At 52.6% G+C, this 17,642-nt stretch overlaps 1 protein-coding gene across 12 annotated transcripts in view; it reads left to right on the forward strand.

Annotated features, from left to right (window-relative positions):
• LOC139680991 (histone-lysine N-methyltransferase EHMT1-like) overlaps positions 1-17,642 on the forward strand; it is a 141,355-nt gene that overhangs the window by 88,786 nt on the left and 34,927 nt on the right. For all 12 annotated transcript variants that reach the window (XM_071574060.1, XM_071574059.1, XM_071574067.1 and 9 more), the window contains 7 exons: positions 4,839-5,016; positions 6,535-6,671; positions 7,484-7,672; positions 9,674-9,754; positions 11,949-12,069; positions 13,853-13,984; positions 17,296-17,441. In XM_071574060.1, the coding sequence (XP_071430161.1) occupies positions 4,839-5,016; positions 6,535-6,671; positions 7,484-7,672; positions 9,674-9,754; positions 11,949-12,069; positions 13,853-13,984; positions 17,296-17,441 (984 nt within the window). The remainder of the gene's footprint in view (positions 1-4,838; positions 5,017-6,534; positions 6,672-7,483; positions 7,673-9,673; positions 9,755-11,948; positions 12,070-13,852; positions 13,985-17,295; positions 17,442-17,642) is intronic.

Consider the following 17,642-nt stretch of genomic DNA (forward strand, 5'->3'; position numbering starts at 1 on the left):
TCTGTTAAATGAGTCTTTTGGCCTGATCTACAGTGTGAGCCCTGTGTTTGTGTCCTTCCACCAGCACTAGGATGGAGTTCTGCTCTGGTTTCCCTTCCAGCTTGCAGGATTTGCTCAAGGAAAGCCCTTCAGTTGCTGGGCTGTGAGGAGAATGCTCTGTGAGTTCTGTCACAGCACAGGGGGGTTCATTAGAATCATAGAATGGATTGGGTTGGAAAAGACCTCCAAGATCATCAAGTCCAACCCTTGGTCCAACTCCGGTCCCTTTACCAGATCATGGCACTCAGTGCCACGGCCAAGCTCAGTTGAAAAACCTCCAGGGATGGGGAATCCACCCCCTCTCTGGGCAGCCCATTCCAATCCCTGAGCACTCTCTCTGCAAAGAAGTTTTTTCTGCTCTCCAACTTCAATTTCCCCTGGCAGAGCTTGAGCCCATCGTGCCCCCTTGTCCTATTGCTGAGTGCCTGGGAGAAGAGACCAACCCCCACCTGGCCAGAACTTCCCTTCAGGGAGTTCCAGACAGTGCTGAGGTCACCTCTGAGCCTCCTCTTCTCCAGGCTGAACACCCCCAGCTCCCTCAGCCTCTCCCCACAGCACTTGTGCTCCAGTCCCTTCTCCAGCCTCGTTGCTCTTCTCTGGCCCCGCTCCAGCCCCTCAATCTCTTTCCTCAACTGAGGGGCCCAGAACTGAACACAACACTCAAGGTGTGGCCTCCCCAAGGCAGAGTCCAGGGGAAGGGTCACTGCCCTGGGCCTGCTGGCCACGCTAGTTTGGATCCAGGACATGATCCCATTGGCCTTCTTGGCCACCTGGGCACACTGGTGGCTCCTGTTGAGCTTCCTGTCCCTCAGTCCCCTCAGGTCCCTCTGCCTGGCTGCTCTCCAGCCACTCTGTGCCCAGCCTGGAGCACTGCAGGGGGTTGGGGTGGCCAAAGGGCAGGACCTGCACTTGGCCTTGGTGAACTTCATCCCATTGCAATCAGCCCATCCCTCCAGTCCATCCAGGTCCCTCTGCAGAGCCCTCCTGCCTTCCAGCAGGTCAACACTCCCTCCCAACTTGGTGTCATCAGCAAATTTTCTGCTGATGGACTCAATCCCCTCATCTAAATCATCACTAAAGATGTTAAACAGGACTGGACCCAACACAGACCCCTGGGGAACACCACTGGTGACCAGCTGGACACAACCCCATTCACCAGCACTCTCTGGGCCTGACCCTCCAGCCAGCTCTTAATCCAGGAGAGGGTACACCTGTCCAGGCCATGGGCTACCAGCTTTTCCAGGAGTATATTATGGGAGACATTAGGGATGTTTGTTCTGCAGTTTTGCTTTTGGGAAAAAAAAGTAAACCTGAGGATATTCTATTTTTTGCCATTTTTAGTAACTTCTCCCTGCTGCTCTAGGGGACTTCTGTGCCCATCATAGAAATGTGGTCAGTCCCATTAAAATGTAGAAAGGTATCTATCTATCTATCTATCATCTATCTATCTATCCATACATCTATCTATCTATCTATCTATCTATCTATCTATCTATCCATACATCCATCCATCCACCATCTATCTATCCATACATCCATCCATCCACCCACCCATCTATCTATCTATCTATCTATCTATCTATCTATCTATCTATCTATCCATCCATCCATCCATCCATCCATCCATCTATCTATCTATCTATCTATCTATCTATCTATCTATCTATCTATCTATCTAATCTGATATATATTTGTATGTATATATGTGTGTGTGTGTATATATTTCTGTTTCACTGCTGTCCTGCTCAGCCTCCCATGTCATCAGGCCCCGTGAGAGATGTTCTCACCTCTCTGGGAGTCCTTCTTCTTTTCCATGGCTGCATTTGCCTCTAAGGGATAATCCAGCTCTCAGAAGACCTGATTTGATTTAAAAAAAACCCTATTTTACCAAAATTGCCATGAGAAAAATCACATTTAGCAGATGTCATGCAGCCTATTGAAGATTTTAAATTTATGTCCATGTCGTAATTGCAGGGGGAGAGAAAAACCTCAAGCTAATAACACTCTACTTCTTCATTTAAAAATTGGATTACAGTCTGGCATGGTTTGAATGTGAATTCCTCATGTTTGGGAAGAACAACACCTCTCATCAGAGACCAGTTGCAGGAATCCACATGGAAAGGACACAAAATTCAGGCCCTGTGTTCACTTGTTGCAGGCAGCTCTGTATCAATGTGTCTCTCCCAAGCTGATTTTTCTAGTTTTAAGTTAGAAATAGAAAACATGGAATGTTGCAGGGGATTTGGGAATTCTCAGAATAATCCTCTAGCCAAGAATTAGTTAACCTTTAGATCTATAAACTAAGGACTTTTAAGAGGTATAAATAGTATTGTTGAGACTATTCTTGGCATGCTGTGCCCAGCACTCCTGATGAACATTTTTTAGGGGTAGAGCAACTGGGAGCAGACTCAGGAGTCATCCAGTGTCCAGAAAATGATCCTATGGGCACTTAATTTGCTCACTCTATTAAACTTATTAAAGACAAAGTTTAAAAAAAAGAAAAAAAGTTGGTCACAGCCCCTAAGTATCTCCTGGGAGTGAGAGTTGCTGATGAGACAGGGCTTTTTTAATTCAGTTGAAAAAGCATAATGCATTTAATTATTTGGCAGTGAGGGCAATTAAGCATTGGAACAACATATCAAAGGATATGGTAGATTTGTCATCTTTGAAATCATTAATCCAAGACTAGATGCCCTTTTAGAAGTGCTGTGGCAGCTCAGCCAGAAGTTATGGGCTGGAATCATTGGCCCTTTGATGGCCTCTTTATGTGGGTCATTCCTGACCAGCATTCCAGCCCTGCTGTCCCTGGCCCAGCCCTCTCTGGGCACGTGGCAGAGCCATAATTAGGAGAATCAGCCTCTTCCCTGTTTGTTCCCAAGGTCACAGTGTCAGAGAGTGCCTGCCTGAACCTGGGCTTCACAGAGGGCTTTTATTGCTTCCTGCTTTTCATTCCCTCCTTCTCTCACCTGGATCCCTCCTCCTGTTCTGGTGTTTCAGCTGTTGCTTTACAAGTCCCATAAAAAGTTTTTTCCTGTAAGTGGAACAGCATTAAAATCAGAGAATCCCAGACTGGTTTGGGTCGGAAGGGACCTTAAAGATCCTCCAGTCCCACCCCCTGCCATGGACAGGGACACCTCCCACCAGCCCAGGTGGCTCCAAGCCCTGTCCAACCTGGCCTTGGACACTTCCAGGGATGGGGCAGCCACAGCTACTCTGCCCAACCTGTGCCAGGGCCTGCCCACCCTCACAGGGGAGAATTTCTTCCTGTTATCCAGTCTAAACCCTCACTCCCTCAGTGTGAAGCCATTTCCCCCTTGTCCTGTCACTCTGTGCCCTTGTAAATACTCTCCCTCCATCCTTCTTGACTCCCTTCAGGTGCTGGAATGACACAATCAGGTCCCCCTGAGGCTTCTCCAATCCCAATTTTCTCTGCCTTTCCTTGCTCACTGTGCTCTTGCTTTGCTGGAGCAGCTCTGCCAAACCTGCCTGGTGTGTGGATGCAGCTGCATCATCTGTGGGATGAATCTGAGGGCAAATCCAGTGTCAAATGTCAGAGCAGAGGCAGCTTTTGCCCCACTCCCTGTTCCCCCCGTGGCTGCAGCACTGGGGGAGGGAGGCACAAACAGCCTCTTTCTTTCATGTGCTTTCACTTCTTGCTTTTCCTCAGCAGGTGCCTGATGGATTGGTTGGGACAGGAGAGTGTTTCACTGAACTGGGCCTTGCTCTGACCTTGACTTTCCTTTGCCACACTTGGTGCAAAAGGCACTGGAATAAAAGCACCATTAATACCAAGCCACGACTGTTTAAAGAATAAATACAGCTGGAAAATGGAAACACAAATACAGTCTGGGCATCTCTGAGCCTTTCAGGGTACATAAAATGGAGTTAGACATTCTTTCAGGAAGGGGATTTTTTCCTAAATTAAGGGAGAAAATGTTGAAGAAAGATGAAATGCTACGAAATGACATTTAGGGATGTGGTTTAGTGGTGGATTTGGCAGTGCTGGGTGAATGGGTGGACTTGGTGATCCTAAAGGCCTTCTCCAAGCTCAGTGGTTCTCTGTGGAGCTGTGGGAACCCTCCTTGCATGAGCAGAGGTGCAGGGTGAGACTTTGCATTGAGCACAAGGTCAGGCAGGAGCTGCCTCGGTGCCTGTGAGGGGCTGCAGGAGCAGCCACAAAATTCCTGTTGGTTGCAGGAGGAGCTTGTAGCCTGCCTGGGATTTGGGATTGAGCAGCTGGAGTGGCAGTGCCTGCTCTAAAGGGAGTCTCTGTAGATGCACCTGCAATGTCAAGCAAGGGGCTTCTTTGCCTGTGTTGTGTTGTGTGCTGGGCTAGAGGTGGGACCCTGTGCTGAGGCTTTTTGGTGCCAAATGCTGTCCAAAAGGAAGGATCCCTTCCTGTTCCTTCCTGCTCCTCCAGAACAGCTCTGCAAGGCTGTTCTGTGCATGCTTGGTGTGACAGGAGCTTGTTCCAGGGAACAGGTGCATCTGTTGCATTGGTTTGTCTTCTCCAGAGCCAACCACGGGCCAGTGGGAACCGTGTCTGGTCCTTGTCGTTACCTGCCCCATTCCCTGTCACCTGCACAGCCTTCAGCCTGTGGGGGAGTCACTTCAGCCAGGCTGGGAGTGTCTGGGCAAAGTGCCAGGACATGCTGGAGGAGGGCTGTGTGCTCCTGCTGGGAATGTGTGGTCCTGCCTTCAAAGGAAAGGTTGAGAGAAAGGAATTCAATGAATTCTCTAATTTTTAAAAATTACTTGTGTCACGCAGAGGCTCAATTTAACTGCACTTGGTTTTCCAGCATGCAAGTAAAGACCCCAAAGATGGGAGAGACAGCAGAGATCAAAAGGAATCCAAGGAGAAGGAGTTTGAGAACATGCTGGACTTTGTGAAGCCGTTGTCGTTGCCCTCTCTCCAGGGCCTGCACCAGTCACTACCTCAGAACCAGAGCTATGTGGCCACCACGAAGTCGCAGACAGGTAAGAAGGAGGGAGCTGGAATCCTTGGCAGCACCCACCTCCAAACCTGTGTGTGTGTGGAGTGGGAGATGAGCAGGTTAACAAAAACACTCTCTGTCAGCACCCTTTTCCCACTCAGAGTTCCCTTTCCTGCTGGCAGCAATTGTGCTGCTGCCACAGACCTTGTCTGTCAGTTGTCTCCCTGCCAGTGTGACACTTGTGTCCCCAGACTCCCTGTTCCTCCCCTTGGGTTCTGGACAGGGGATATTCTTGCAGTGTCCTGTTCAAGTGCCCTCCCAGTGAAGGGAGCAGTTCCTCCTGCCCCTCCCTGTGTCCCTCCTGGACAGGCAGGTGAGCTCTGTCAGCACCTCTGCTAAAAGCTTTTGTCAGAGAATACTTTGATCCCTATTTCCTGTGTGATACCCTGAAGAAGTTTCTATCCATTCTGAAGGACTTTGAATATCACCACAAGTGCTTACCAAGAACTACAACCTTATAAATAAAACTAATTGGGTCATCAGAATGTTTTTGCGAGGTCTCTTCATAGATTTGTGGTGGAATTTCATCACTGTGGGAGATGAAGAAATGCTTTCAAGGAACAGGCTGTGCAACTGCAAGCAATAATCGTGGTGCTGAAGCTCTTAAAGGAGCCTGCACCAAGATCCTTCTGCTGTGAATTCACCAAAGACAGCACCAGGCAGGGAGGTGTGATGTCTGATTTGATTAGAAGGCCAAGAGGGAGACTTAACAAATTAAGACCCAATCAAAGTAGTGAAAGGAATCAAACAAACTTCTGTAGTAGGTGTGAAATGAGGTTAAATTACAAACAGCTCCTTATTTAAGACACCTTTTCTCTGTATGTTCTGCAATTATTGTCCCATTGCTTTTGTTGTTGGTATTATTGGCCTTGCAGTGTCTATTTGAGTGAGCTGGATCCGGTTCAGCCTCCTACGACATCAGCAGCACTGCCAAACACGGGCTAATTTAGGGACTTGATGCTGTGTGTGGTGCTGGAAGGGCCAGGAGGAGCGTGGAGAGGATCCTCAGACTTTGGGTGGTTTGCAGCACTGACAGGGAGCTGTTGGTGTGTTTGCACACACGTGTGTGTCTCTTCTTTTGGCTGACTTGTAAATAAAGCAGCTGGAGCCTTTTGCTCAGATCGTGCCCTCAAGTGGGATTTCACAGAATCCCAGACTGGTTTGGATTGGAAGGGACCTTAAAGCTCATTCAGTCCACCCCCTGCCATGGGCAGGGACACCTCCCATAGCCCAGGTTGCTCCAAGTCCTGTCCAACCTAACCTTGGGCACTTTCCAGGGATGGGGCAGCCACAGCTTCTCTGCCAAACCTGTGCCAGGGGCTGCCCACCCTCACAGACAAGAATTCCTTCCCAATATCCCATCTAACCCTCTGGCAGTGGGAAGCCATTCCCCCTTGTCTGGTGTCACTCCAGGTCCTTCTCCAGTACAGCCCCTACTCTCCATCCCTTCTTCTTTTCATTCCTGAGCAAACTTTGGGTCTCTTCTGCTTCTCTTTTCCAGCTGCTGCAGTATCTCGGAAGAAAAAGCGGAGAATGGGAACCTATAGCCTGGTTCCCAAGAAAAAGACCAAAGTGTTAAAACAGAGAACAATGATTGAGATGTTTAAGAGCATAACTCATTCCTCTGCAGGTGCCAAGGTAAGGGCAGCACTGAGCCCACTGGACATGTTTGTTGTCACACACACGTCCCTTGTCTTAGCACTCCAGCCCCTCACAGAGCTGCAGGGGTGTGGTGGCTTGTGGAGATCAACATCTTCCCTTCCAAGTCTACAACTTCTCTCTGGAGGCAGCTCCCTGCCTGTAGCAGCCTTGCTGCTTTGGAAATGGCATTTAGAGAGTGGCTGTTCAGATACCAGCTCTTAAACCTTTTCCAGTGAATGTTCCCCTGCTGTCCTGTGAATCCTGGAGAGATTTCAAACATGCTCCAGGTGGTGACCTTGTTGTTTCAGTGTCCTCAAGGTCTCCTGTTACTGCTTGAGGCTGTACAGCAAAACATTTGGTTACTTACAAAAGGTTTAGACACCAACTCACTCCTGATCCAATTCTGCTTTTGCTGCAATTCAAGCCCTGAAGTTTTGGTCTTAGAATTCAAGGAGAACAGTGCTAGGCCTTCATGAAGCACTATAGGAATCCCAGTGTGATGTAACTTCCCTTTCCATTCCCTAGAAACCTTCCTACCCCCTTGGTGGAGCTGCCCCTCATGTTTAAATCAGACCCTGCTGCCCCTAATGTCTGGTACATTCCAGTCTGGCTCCTCCATGCCCACATCCAGCAGGGTTGGTGACACATGGCAGGCTCTCTGGCAGCACTGAGGAGCTCTGGAGGGACACAGAGCCAGCTTTCCCCTGGCAGCTCTGGAGCTCCCAGCCCAGAGGAGGGCTGGGATGGATCCAGCTGCTCTGTCCCAGCCACTGATGTTCTCTTTGGGGCTCACATGTCACAACTTTCAGAGTGACAAGGACCTGGGTGATGCCAGCCCTCATGTGAACGGGGAAAGCATTGATGTGGACTCTGAAGAGGAGGACTCTGATGAGCTGGAGGAGGAGGATGATCATGGAGCAGAACAGGCAGCTGTGTTCCCTATGGATGATAACAGGACCTGCAAGGACAGTGCATCCGATGCAGACAACGCCAGGAAGGTAATTCCCATCCCTGAGCAGGACCTGAGGAGCAGGATGGGGCACTGCTGGGATACCTGGGGGAGGAGTGGCTGGAGCTGAGCCAATTTCGAAGTTTTTTTCACCTGCAAGATGACAGAAAGCTCAGCAAGGGTACTGAGGCTCTTTGGTGACCAGTTCCTGCTTCCCCTGGCACCTGTGAGGGTCTGTCCACCTACCCCCAGGTCTGTGACCCACTGAGCAGAACCCCCACCACATTTAGTGCTGGGATTCACTGCACCAATAAGAAACATCTTCCTGGTAACAGGCTGGAAAAGCACCAAAATTGATGTAGTTCACTTTTTCCCCAAATCATTATACAGAGTAGGCAAAGGGTTGGTTTGGTTTACCAAGAAAGCTACAGTTTGGTTGGAAAACTATTCTGGAGCCAGTTTGTCTTTCTCCCATTGTGCCATCCCCATGAATGTTCCATGATGTGACTGGTACACACTGAGCTCCTGCCTTGGACCTCCTGTCCTGTTGGTGCATGTGCAGGCTGGGGCAGGATGGTGAGGGATGCCCTGGGGGGTGCTGGGCACAGCAGGATGGTGGGGGATGCCCTGGTGGGTGCTGGGCACAGCAGGATGGTGGGGGTTGCCCTGGTGGGTGCTGGGCACAGCAGGATGGTGGGGGATGCCCTGGGGGGTGCTGGGCACAACAGGACGGTGAGGGATGCCCTGGTAGGTGCTGGGACAGCAGGATGGTGGGGGATGCCCTGCTGGGTGCTGGGCACAACAGGATGGTGGGAGATGCCCTGGAGGGTGCTGGGCACAGCAGGATGGTGAGGGATGCCTTGGGGGGTGCTGGGCACAGCAGGGTGGTGGGGGATGCCCTGCTGGGTGCTGGGACAGCAGGATGGTGGGGGATGCCCTGCTGGGTGCTGGGCACAACAGGATGGTGGGAGATGCCCTGGAGGGTGCTGGGCACAGCAGGATGGTGAGGGATGCGCTGGGGGGTGCTGGGCACAGTAGGATGATGGGGGATGCCCTGGGGGGTGCTGGGCACAGCAGGATGGTGAGGGATGCCCTGGGGGGTGCTGGGCATAGCAGGATGGTGGGGGATGCCCTGGGGGGTGCTGGGCACAGTAGGATGATGGGGGATGCCCTGGGGGGTGCTGGGCACAGTAGGATGATGGGGGATGCCCTGGGGGGTGCTGGGCACAGCAGGATGGTGGGGGATGCCCTGGAGGGTGCTAGGCACAGCAGGATGGTGAGGGATGCCCTGGGGGGTGCTGGGCACAGCAGGGTGGTGGGGGATGCCCTGAGGGGTGCTGGGCACAGCAGGATGGTGGGGGATGCCCTGGGGGGTGCTGGGCACAGCAGGGTGGTGGGGGATGCCCTGAGGGGTGCTGGGCACAGCAGGGTGGTGGGGGATGCCCTGGGGGGTGCTGGGCACAGCAGGGTGGTGGTGGATGCCCTGCTGGGTTCTGGGCACAGCAGGGTGGTGGGGGATGCCCTGGAGGGTGCTGGGCACAGCAGGATGGTGGGGGATGCCCTGGTGGGTGCTGGGCACAGCAGGATGCTGGGGGATGCCCTGGGGGGTGCTGGGCACAGCAGGGTGGTGGGGGATGCCCTGAGGGGTGCTGGGCACAGCAGGGTGGTGGTGGATGCCCTGCTGGGTTCTGGGCACAGCAGGGTGGTGGGGGATGCCCTGGAGGGTGCTGGGCACAGCAGGATGGTGGTGGATGCCCTGCTGGGTTCTGGGCACAGCAGGGTGGTGGTGGATGCCCTGCTGGGTTCTGGGCACAGCAGGATGGTGGGGGATGCCCTGGAGGGTGCTGGGCACAGCAGGATGGTGGGGGATGCCCTGGGGGGTGCTGGGCACAGCAGGATGGTGGGGGATGCCCTGCTGGGTTCTGGGCACAGCAGGGTGGTGGGGGATGCCCTGGAGGGTGCTGGGCACAGCAGGATGGTGGGGGATGCCCTGCTTTGAGAGACCCGACCTGACTGCCTCGTTCTGTTCTTGTGCAAATGGTGGTTGCAGATTGATGATGGCGAGTCTGAGGAGGAACAAGAGTCTGTAGAGTCTGGGGAGGAGGAGGAGGATGGAGACGAGTCCGACTTGGTAAGTTGGGCTGCTTAGTGTGCCTTTCATCCTGTGGCCTGTTGATAATAGTTTCCCCTTTGCGCTGCTGCCAGAAAGAGAGAGCAAAGCCTTGCACTTTCAGGTCTCCTTGACAAACCTCACTCTCTGAAACCACCCCCACACAGAGTATTGTTTTCCACAAGGTGCTTAACCCTGATTTGTGGTACAATTAATTGCTTTCTGATGCTAACTAATGGGCTTTTGTTGTTTCCAGCAAGGTGTTGACTGCTTTTAATCATTCCAGTGTTGGTGGAAGTATTTAAGGGCGCTTGAATTCTTCAGATGCACCGTTGGCAAGTGGTGGGAGCCAGCGGTGCTTTCCTACCAAGCTGAAGCTCTGCAGGGCTTTGTGGAGCTCAGGTGGAGTTGTTCCCAAATCCACTGGCCCTGCCCCAGCCTAAATTCACAGGGATCTCACATCCAGCTCACTGTTCCAGATCAGCAGCTCTTACCAGGAAGACTTACAAATAGCACACAGACAGACAGACAAACAGACACTTTCTGGGAGGTTGGTTGTGTAGGGTGAGGTCAAGCCTTTCACCCTCTGCTGGGGATTTCTACTTTTTATTTTTAGATGGTTGGTGAAGAGAACCTGATGGGTTTTTTTATTTAAATTGTTGTTCATTGATTGTCCCTCACCCTCCCCTTTATTTAAAAACTGTGCTCCCTTTCCACAGGCTCTCAAGTTGAGGAGCCAGCATTTAAGGCACCCCAACTCTTCAGTCACCTTGAGAAAATTCTTGGCTTCATTTTCTTGATGTTTTGAGCTGAGGGTAGAATCATAATTACAAAATACACCACGTGAATTGTTGAAGATCTTGAGGGTCTCGTTCCTCATGCTCTTGACCCCCCAGGAGCCAGAGAGGACTGAGCAGCAGGGGTTGTGTCTCTGCCCCTTTCTTGGGGCACCTGAGGCCAATCTGTAGCATTAGCCCAAACCAAGGCTTGAGTTTGTCCTCACTCCAAACTCCCTGACATACCTCTCCATCCCAGGTGGTGGTTTGTGCCCTGGTGAGTCCTTCAGCTCCCCAGGCTGGCACTGGCTCCAACACCAACCTCTGCCCCACGAGCTGTGATGCAATGGGGGTAAAGCCTCGTGGTGAGGCACAACTGGCATGGTGATTGGGGCAGCATTTCTCCTCTTCCCTCACTGTGAGAACAGGGCATGGGGCAGCTGCCTGGGAAGGCAGGGCCTGATCCAGCTGCTGTCAGTGGTAGCAGGAGGTTTTTTCTTGCCTTTGGTGGGAGCTGGATGAGCATCAGGAGCTGATGTTTCAGTATGAACATGAATTTTATGATGGATGCCTTGAAGGCAGCCTGAGAGGGTCGTGGTGCCTCATTCCCCATTCTGATGTTGACTTTGAAACCCCACCCCAGACAACTGTAGTTTTTTAAGACCAAACCTCAAAATCTGTTTAGATTCATACATGTGGCTGAATATTTGCTGCATGATTAGTCTGTGCTGCCCTCGTACCTGGCTCAGGGAGGGGACTGGTGTGCTGCTGTAGAGTTCAGTTCCCCCAGGGTCCATCCCAAACCTGTCAGGCTCTTCAGGTGCAAGGCAGACTTTTTTGGGTGTTTTCTAGCACTAAAGAGGAGCAGTGTGAACAATTTTGTTTGAAAACCCCACTGCCAGAGCTGAAGGAGTGTTTGGGCAATGCTCTCAGGCCCATGGTGGGATTCTTGGAGCTGTCCTGTGCAGGGCAAGGAGCTGGACTTTGCTGATCCTTGTGGATCCCTTCCAGCTCAGGATATGATGTGATTCTCTGATTCTACAATTTTTTGGGAAGCCAGACGTGTGTGTGTGCTGCAGCCTTGCAGTGCTGCACAGAACTGCTTGGCTACCCCTGCGAGGAGTGTGGTGTGAGGGCCTCCATGGAAGAGAAAGTGCAGCCTGCACTGCTGAAATGACAGGAAATCCACCCACACGTGTGCCTGTGTTTCCTTTTCGGTGCTATAAAGGCATCTTAGCACCCCTTTGGTTTCAAACCCCTGGTCCTTAAAGGTCTGAGCTGCACAAAGGGCTCTTCCCCACTGCACAAAGGGCTCTTCCCCAGGAGCACAAAGGGCTCTTCCCCAGGAGCACAAAGGGCTCTTCCCCAGGGGCACAAGGAACTGCTGGCACACTGGTGCCAACATGCCTGACATGCCCATGGCCCCTCTGGTTATTCAGAGCTCCGAGTCCAGTGTCAAGAAGAAGCTGCTGAAGAGGAAAGGGAAGACGGACAGTCCGTGGCTGAAACCCACCCGCAAGAGGCGACGGAGGAATAAAAAGAAACAAGCCAGTGTGTTAGGTAATTAATTGTGTTTTGTTCCTCAGCTACACCCAGATCAGCCTTCCAGGTGGAGGGGAAGGAACTGAGGCCTGGGGGTCTGCAGGGCTCCCTCTTCCCTCCTGAGCTCGGGCTGTGTGACAAACCAGGGTGTGAACTTGGCTCGCAGTGGCAGTCGCTGTTGGGGTCACTTTGACAGCAGGACACACATGAGGGGCCTTTGTCCTTGGCATGGTGGAGGAATATTCTTTGGTTCATGAACTGCCTTTATTTGAAAGTATCCAAAAAGGAGGAAGATGAACCTTTTATATGGGCTTAAAATGACGGGACAAGGGGGAATGGTTTTAAACTGACAGAGATCAGGGTTTGATGGGATAGTAGGAAGAATTTTTTTCCTCAGAGGGTGGGCAGGCCCTGGCACAGGTGCCCAGAGAAGCTGTGGCTGCCCCATCCTTAGAAGTGTCCAAGGCCAGGTTGGACAGGGCTTGGAGCAACCTGGGCTAGTGCAACATGGCAAAGGGGGTGGAACTGGTTGATCTTTAAGGTCCCTTCCAACCCAAACCAGCCTGGGATTTTGTAATTCTGTGACTCATGTCCATGGGGACTCCTGTCCCATGAGCTTGGGGACCATGGTTAGATGCAGAAGGAAAAGAAAGAACCACCAATTCTGTTCCACTCCTTTCAAATGTATGTGCAGCTGAGTGAAACATGCAGTTTGGCTTTGCTCCTTTTGAAAGCACCACAGTGTTTGTCATGAGCTGCCTCTGGCCCATGGGGGTGGTTCAGGTGGTCACTCTTGCTTGTCCTGAGTTACCCAGCACTCAGAAGAAAGTTTCAGTGGCCTTAACCACGGTGACAACAACATGGATGAAATAAAGAGCATAGTGTGAAGTTCAGCTGTGCCTTCAGCCTCATTACTAAAGTTTCACACATCCATTGCCACCAAATGGTTTGTTCTTCCAGGCTTGCTAATTCAGTGCAAACAGGCCAGTTTTGTATGAGCAGGTTTGTGGCTACTTCTGAGTTACTTGACCATGTTTCAGCCTCTGGTCCCTGCCTGGGGTCTCAGTTGTCTGGCTTGCTCCATTTCCTCCCAAGATGAAGCAGGGACCATTGCTCCCTTCCACAGCAAACAGCTAATTCTTCATTGCAGATCCAGGCTGGTTTCCTGCTCCTTCAGTAAAGGTGGCAGCAGGTCTTCCAGGGCAGCCACACTCTTTTGGCCAAGCTGAATTGAGAGAAACAAACTGAGGGAGAAAACCAAACCAGGGGAGTGTGAAGTGATTGACAATTCCCACTCAGGCTCCAAGGGATCCCCACACAATCTCTTCCCAGCAGTAGCTTTGTTCACTTAGAGCCAGAACTTGGCTTTCTTGTGTTTCCCCTCCCATAAAGCAGAATGTCACCTGGCTCATCCTCTCTCCGAGGTGCACGAGGGGCTGGTTGGCTCTGCCTGCCTGGAGTGTTGTCCCTGAGCCCTGTGCAGCAGGTTGGGGGCAGGAGGATGCTCTGAGCCCTGTCCATCCCTCCCTTGTGCCATTGCAGCTCGTGCTGTGCAGCAGCAGGCAGGGGTGCCTTGTGGAGGCAGAACTTGTCTCATTTATTCTTTTTTCTGGTTGTCACCTGCCTGAGAGGAGGTGGAAGCTCTGTCTGACCAGTGAGGGAAGGGAACCCACTGTGCAGATGTGTGTCCATCATCCCTTGTGGTCCCTGTGAGAACCCTGCCCAGAGCCTGCTCCAGCCCTGTCTTTGCAGTGTGGGTGGTGCTGGTGGGGTTTGTGTGAACCCTCCTGTTCCCATCCAGGTGCTGAAGCCTATAAAGCATCGCTGGGCAGCAGGGAGGGCCCCAGCCAGGAGAACAGCATGGAGTACATGGAGGTGTCCCTGGACTCCCTGGACCTGCGGGTGAAGGGCATCCTGGCTGCGCCGGCGGGAGGTGAGTGCTGGGCTGGGGTTTGGGCTCTGGGGTTGGCTTTGGCTTTGGGGCCAGGTGTGGCTTTGGGACTGGGATTGGGTCGGGCTTTGGGACTGAGGCTGGGTCTGGCTTTGGGACTGGGATTGGGTCGGGCTTTGGGACTGAGGCTGGGTCTGGCTTTGGGACTGGGATTGGGTCGGGCTTTGGGACTGAGGCTGGGTCTGGCTTTGGGACTGGGATTGGGTCGGGCTTTGGGACTGAGGCTGGGTCTGGCTTTGGGACTGGGATTGGGTCAGGCTTTGGGACTGAGGCTGGGTCTGGCTTTGGGACTGGGATTGGGTCGGGCTTTGGGACTGAGGCTGGGTCTGGCTTTGGGACTGGGATTGGGTCGGGCTTTGGGACTGAGGCTGGGTCTGGCTTTGGGACTGGGTCTGGCTTTGGGTCTGAGGCTGGGTCTGGCTTTGAGGCTGGGGCTAGTGTTGGGGCTGGGGCTGGTTTTGAGTCTGGGGCTGTCTTTGGGGCCAAGTCTGTCTTTGGGTCTGGCTCTGCATCTGGCGCTGTCTTTGCGTGGGGCCAGGTCTGACTCTGGCTCTGGCTCTTTGTCCAGGTCCAGCTCTGGCTCTGGGTCCCGCTCTGGGTCAGTCTCAGGCTCTGGGTCAGGCTCTGGGTCCGGGTCAGGCTCTGGCTCTAGCTCTGGGTCCGGCTCTGGCTCTTGGTCCGGCTCTGGCTCTGGGTCCAGCTCTGGGTCTGGCTCTGGGTCCAGGTCCGGCTCTGCCTCTGGGTCCGGGTCAGGCCTTGGCTCTGGGTCCGGCTCTGGGTCCAGGCCCGGCCTTTGTTCCGTGGGCGGTGCCGGGCGGGCTCCCTGCTGCCCCCTGGCGGCTTGCGATGGGAATGGGGTGGGATGGGATGGAGATTGGGATAGGGATGGAGATTGGGATAGGGATGGAGATTGGGATAGGGATGGGGCTGGGATAGGGATGGGACTGGGATAGGGATGGGGCTGGGATAGGGATGGAGACTGGGATAGGGATGGGGCTGGGATAGGGATGGGGCTGGGATAGGAATTGGGATAGGGCTGGAGCTGAGATAGGAATCAGGATAGGGATGGGGTTGGGATAGGAGTGGGGCTGGGGCTGGGATAGAGATGAGGATAATGATAGGGATGGGGCTGGGATGAGGAAGAGGATAGGGGTGGGGCTGCAGTGGAAAATGAGTATAGGGATGGGGCTGGTTGAGGATGAGGATGGTGATGGGTCTAGGGATGAGGATAGGGCTAGGCCTGGGATAGGGATGAGGATAGGGATGGGGCTGGGATAGAAATGTGGCTGGGGTGGGTATGAGGGTGATGATAGGCATGGGACTGGGATGAGGATGAGGCTAGGGATGGGTCTGGAATAGGAATAGGGTTGGGCTGAGGCTGAGAGTGATAGGGATGGGAATGGGGTGGGAATGAGGATAATCATGAGGATAGGGATGAGGCTGGGATGGGGACGATGATAGGGATGGGGCTGAGATAGCAATGGGGCTAGGATGGGGATTGCATTGGGATGGGGATGAGGATAGGGATGGGGCTGGAATGGGGATGAGAGTGAGGACAGGGATGGGATTTGTGTTGGGGCTGGGATGGAATGAGGATGTCAGTGGGGCCGGAGATCCAATGGGACACACTGGCTCAGAAATAAACGAAGGAACTGGCCCAGCCTCCTGTCCCTCTTGGCAACTCCCCTCCATTCCCTGAAATGTGCTGATTCAGCATCCCCCCACATGGCTGTCATTGCCCCCCAGCAGTCCCTTGTTCAGCCCTGAGAAGAGGAGAGGCTGGTGCTGAGCCCTGGGTGCTCAGCCCCAGCTGCTGTTCCAGTGCTGAACCTGCCTCAGCTCCAGCCCCTCCTGCCTGGGCTGGATCCATCCATCTGTCCCTCTCCAAGCTTGTCTGGCTCCTTTGATAGAGGCACATCAAAGAGCGGGTGGGAGCGTTCCCCACCAAGGGAGGGTCAGCACAGAGGAGGGATCCTTTCACCACAGCCTCTGGATGTCAAACAGATTAGGGAAGTGACAGCTTGGAAGGCAAGGAATGAGCTTTGTGATTTGTGCTCCCAGAAAAAGCTCTTAAACCTTTAAGATCTTGACAGGATTTTACATGAAAACGGCGAGGACTTTCCCTGTGCTTGTATGTCTTGAAATATCCCTTTGCTGGGCTTGGGTTGCAAGTGATGGTTAAAGGAAATTCCTGAGGAGATGAAAGGGGCTTGTGCTTGGCTGATGGGATCAGAGCCATGGACAGGGGCTGTGGGGGAGAGTATTGCCATTGCCAGGCCAGTTAAAGAGGAATCTCCCCCAGGAGTGGAGTTAAATCTTCAAAACTTTGCAGCAAAATAACTCTCCTTTCAAAAGCCTGAAGTCAGCAGCACGATTCCTTCTTGCTGCGAGTCAGTCCTGTGGGAGAGTGTAGGGAAAGCTTGGGATGCTCCAGAGGGAACCAGCCCAAAGGATTTGCTTCTGTACTGCAAACATTGCAAAGAGAGGTTTCAGTGTAGGGTTGGAACAGCATTGTAGGACTAGAATCAACCTCCTGTCACTGGGCCAGTGTTTTGCAATCATGGCTAACCCAGTGACTGATTTGGATCCAGAGGAGCCACAAGAACATTCCCGTGTCCCCATACCTGGCAGTGACCCCCCCCAAAGCCATTATCCACCTTTTCATAGGTTTGTAAATGTCCAACATTTGAGAGAAAGAGATGAGGAAAAGGCAAGAACATTGGAGTATCTCACTGCTTTTTTTTTCCCTGGTTTGTTCCCTTTCCAAAATAAATAATTCTTGGTTGACTGAGACCAAATAGTCCCAGGAATTTTGTTTTCCCATCTGTGTAATAGGCCTCTGTAAATAGAAGTTTGTGCTTTCCTGATCTTCTCTATTTATCACTCCACTGACTATTCAAATTTCCAACTCTGGGTGGTTTCCTACAAATTTTCTGGTGCCAGGGCACAGTTTGGTGGGGGCAGGTGGGGAGGAGAGACAGGCTGATAAAAATCTGTACCTCCTTGTTGCTTTGCCTGCTTGAGGTTTTCTCAGACTAAACTGTTCTTAACTTACTATTCTTGATTTCAGCACAGTCATCTCCAGCGTGGCTGGACTTGGGAAAGTACAGGAGGCTTTTGAAAACTCCAGCTGGTGTAAAAAATGGGTCTTTTTTGCAGAATTTGGGTAATGCCTTGAGAGCATTTCAGGCCATGAAATGGGAAGATGTCACAGGGCACGGGTGGTTTTGGTGGACTCCATCCTTTCTCCTGGGAGAGAATTTGAGTTGATTTCCTGGTCTTTTGTACTCCAGGTCTTTCCAATGGTCCTGAAGCAATGGAAGTAGATGGTCTCCAGGAGGTTCCCCTGTGTAGCTGTCGAATGGAAACCCCCAAGAGCAGAGAGATCACCACGTTAGCCAACAACCAGTGCATGGCCACGGAGAGTGTGGACAACGAGGTAGGAGCCTGTCCTTTAGCTTCTCACAGCCTTTTCTGCTCAGGGCAAAGACATAAAGTATGAAAAGCTGTGCCAGGAACACGTGCTGGGACATGCAGGGGCTCTGTGCCTGCCAGGCTGGGACCCACTGGTGTGGGAAGGGCAGGGCAAACACCTCCCTTGTTCAGCTGAGGGTTCCAGCATTCTGTGTGTGTCCCACAC

This window comes from Pithys albifrons, chromosome 20 (genome assembly GCF_047495875.1).
Source record: "Pithys albifrons albifrons isolate INPA30051 chromosome 20, PitAlb_v1, whole genome shotgun sequence".
In the NCBI taxonomy this organism is placed as follows: Eukaryota; Metazoa; Chordata; class Aves; order Passeriformes; family Thamnophilidae; genus Pithys; species Pithys albifrons.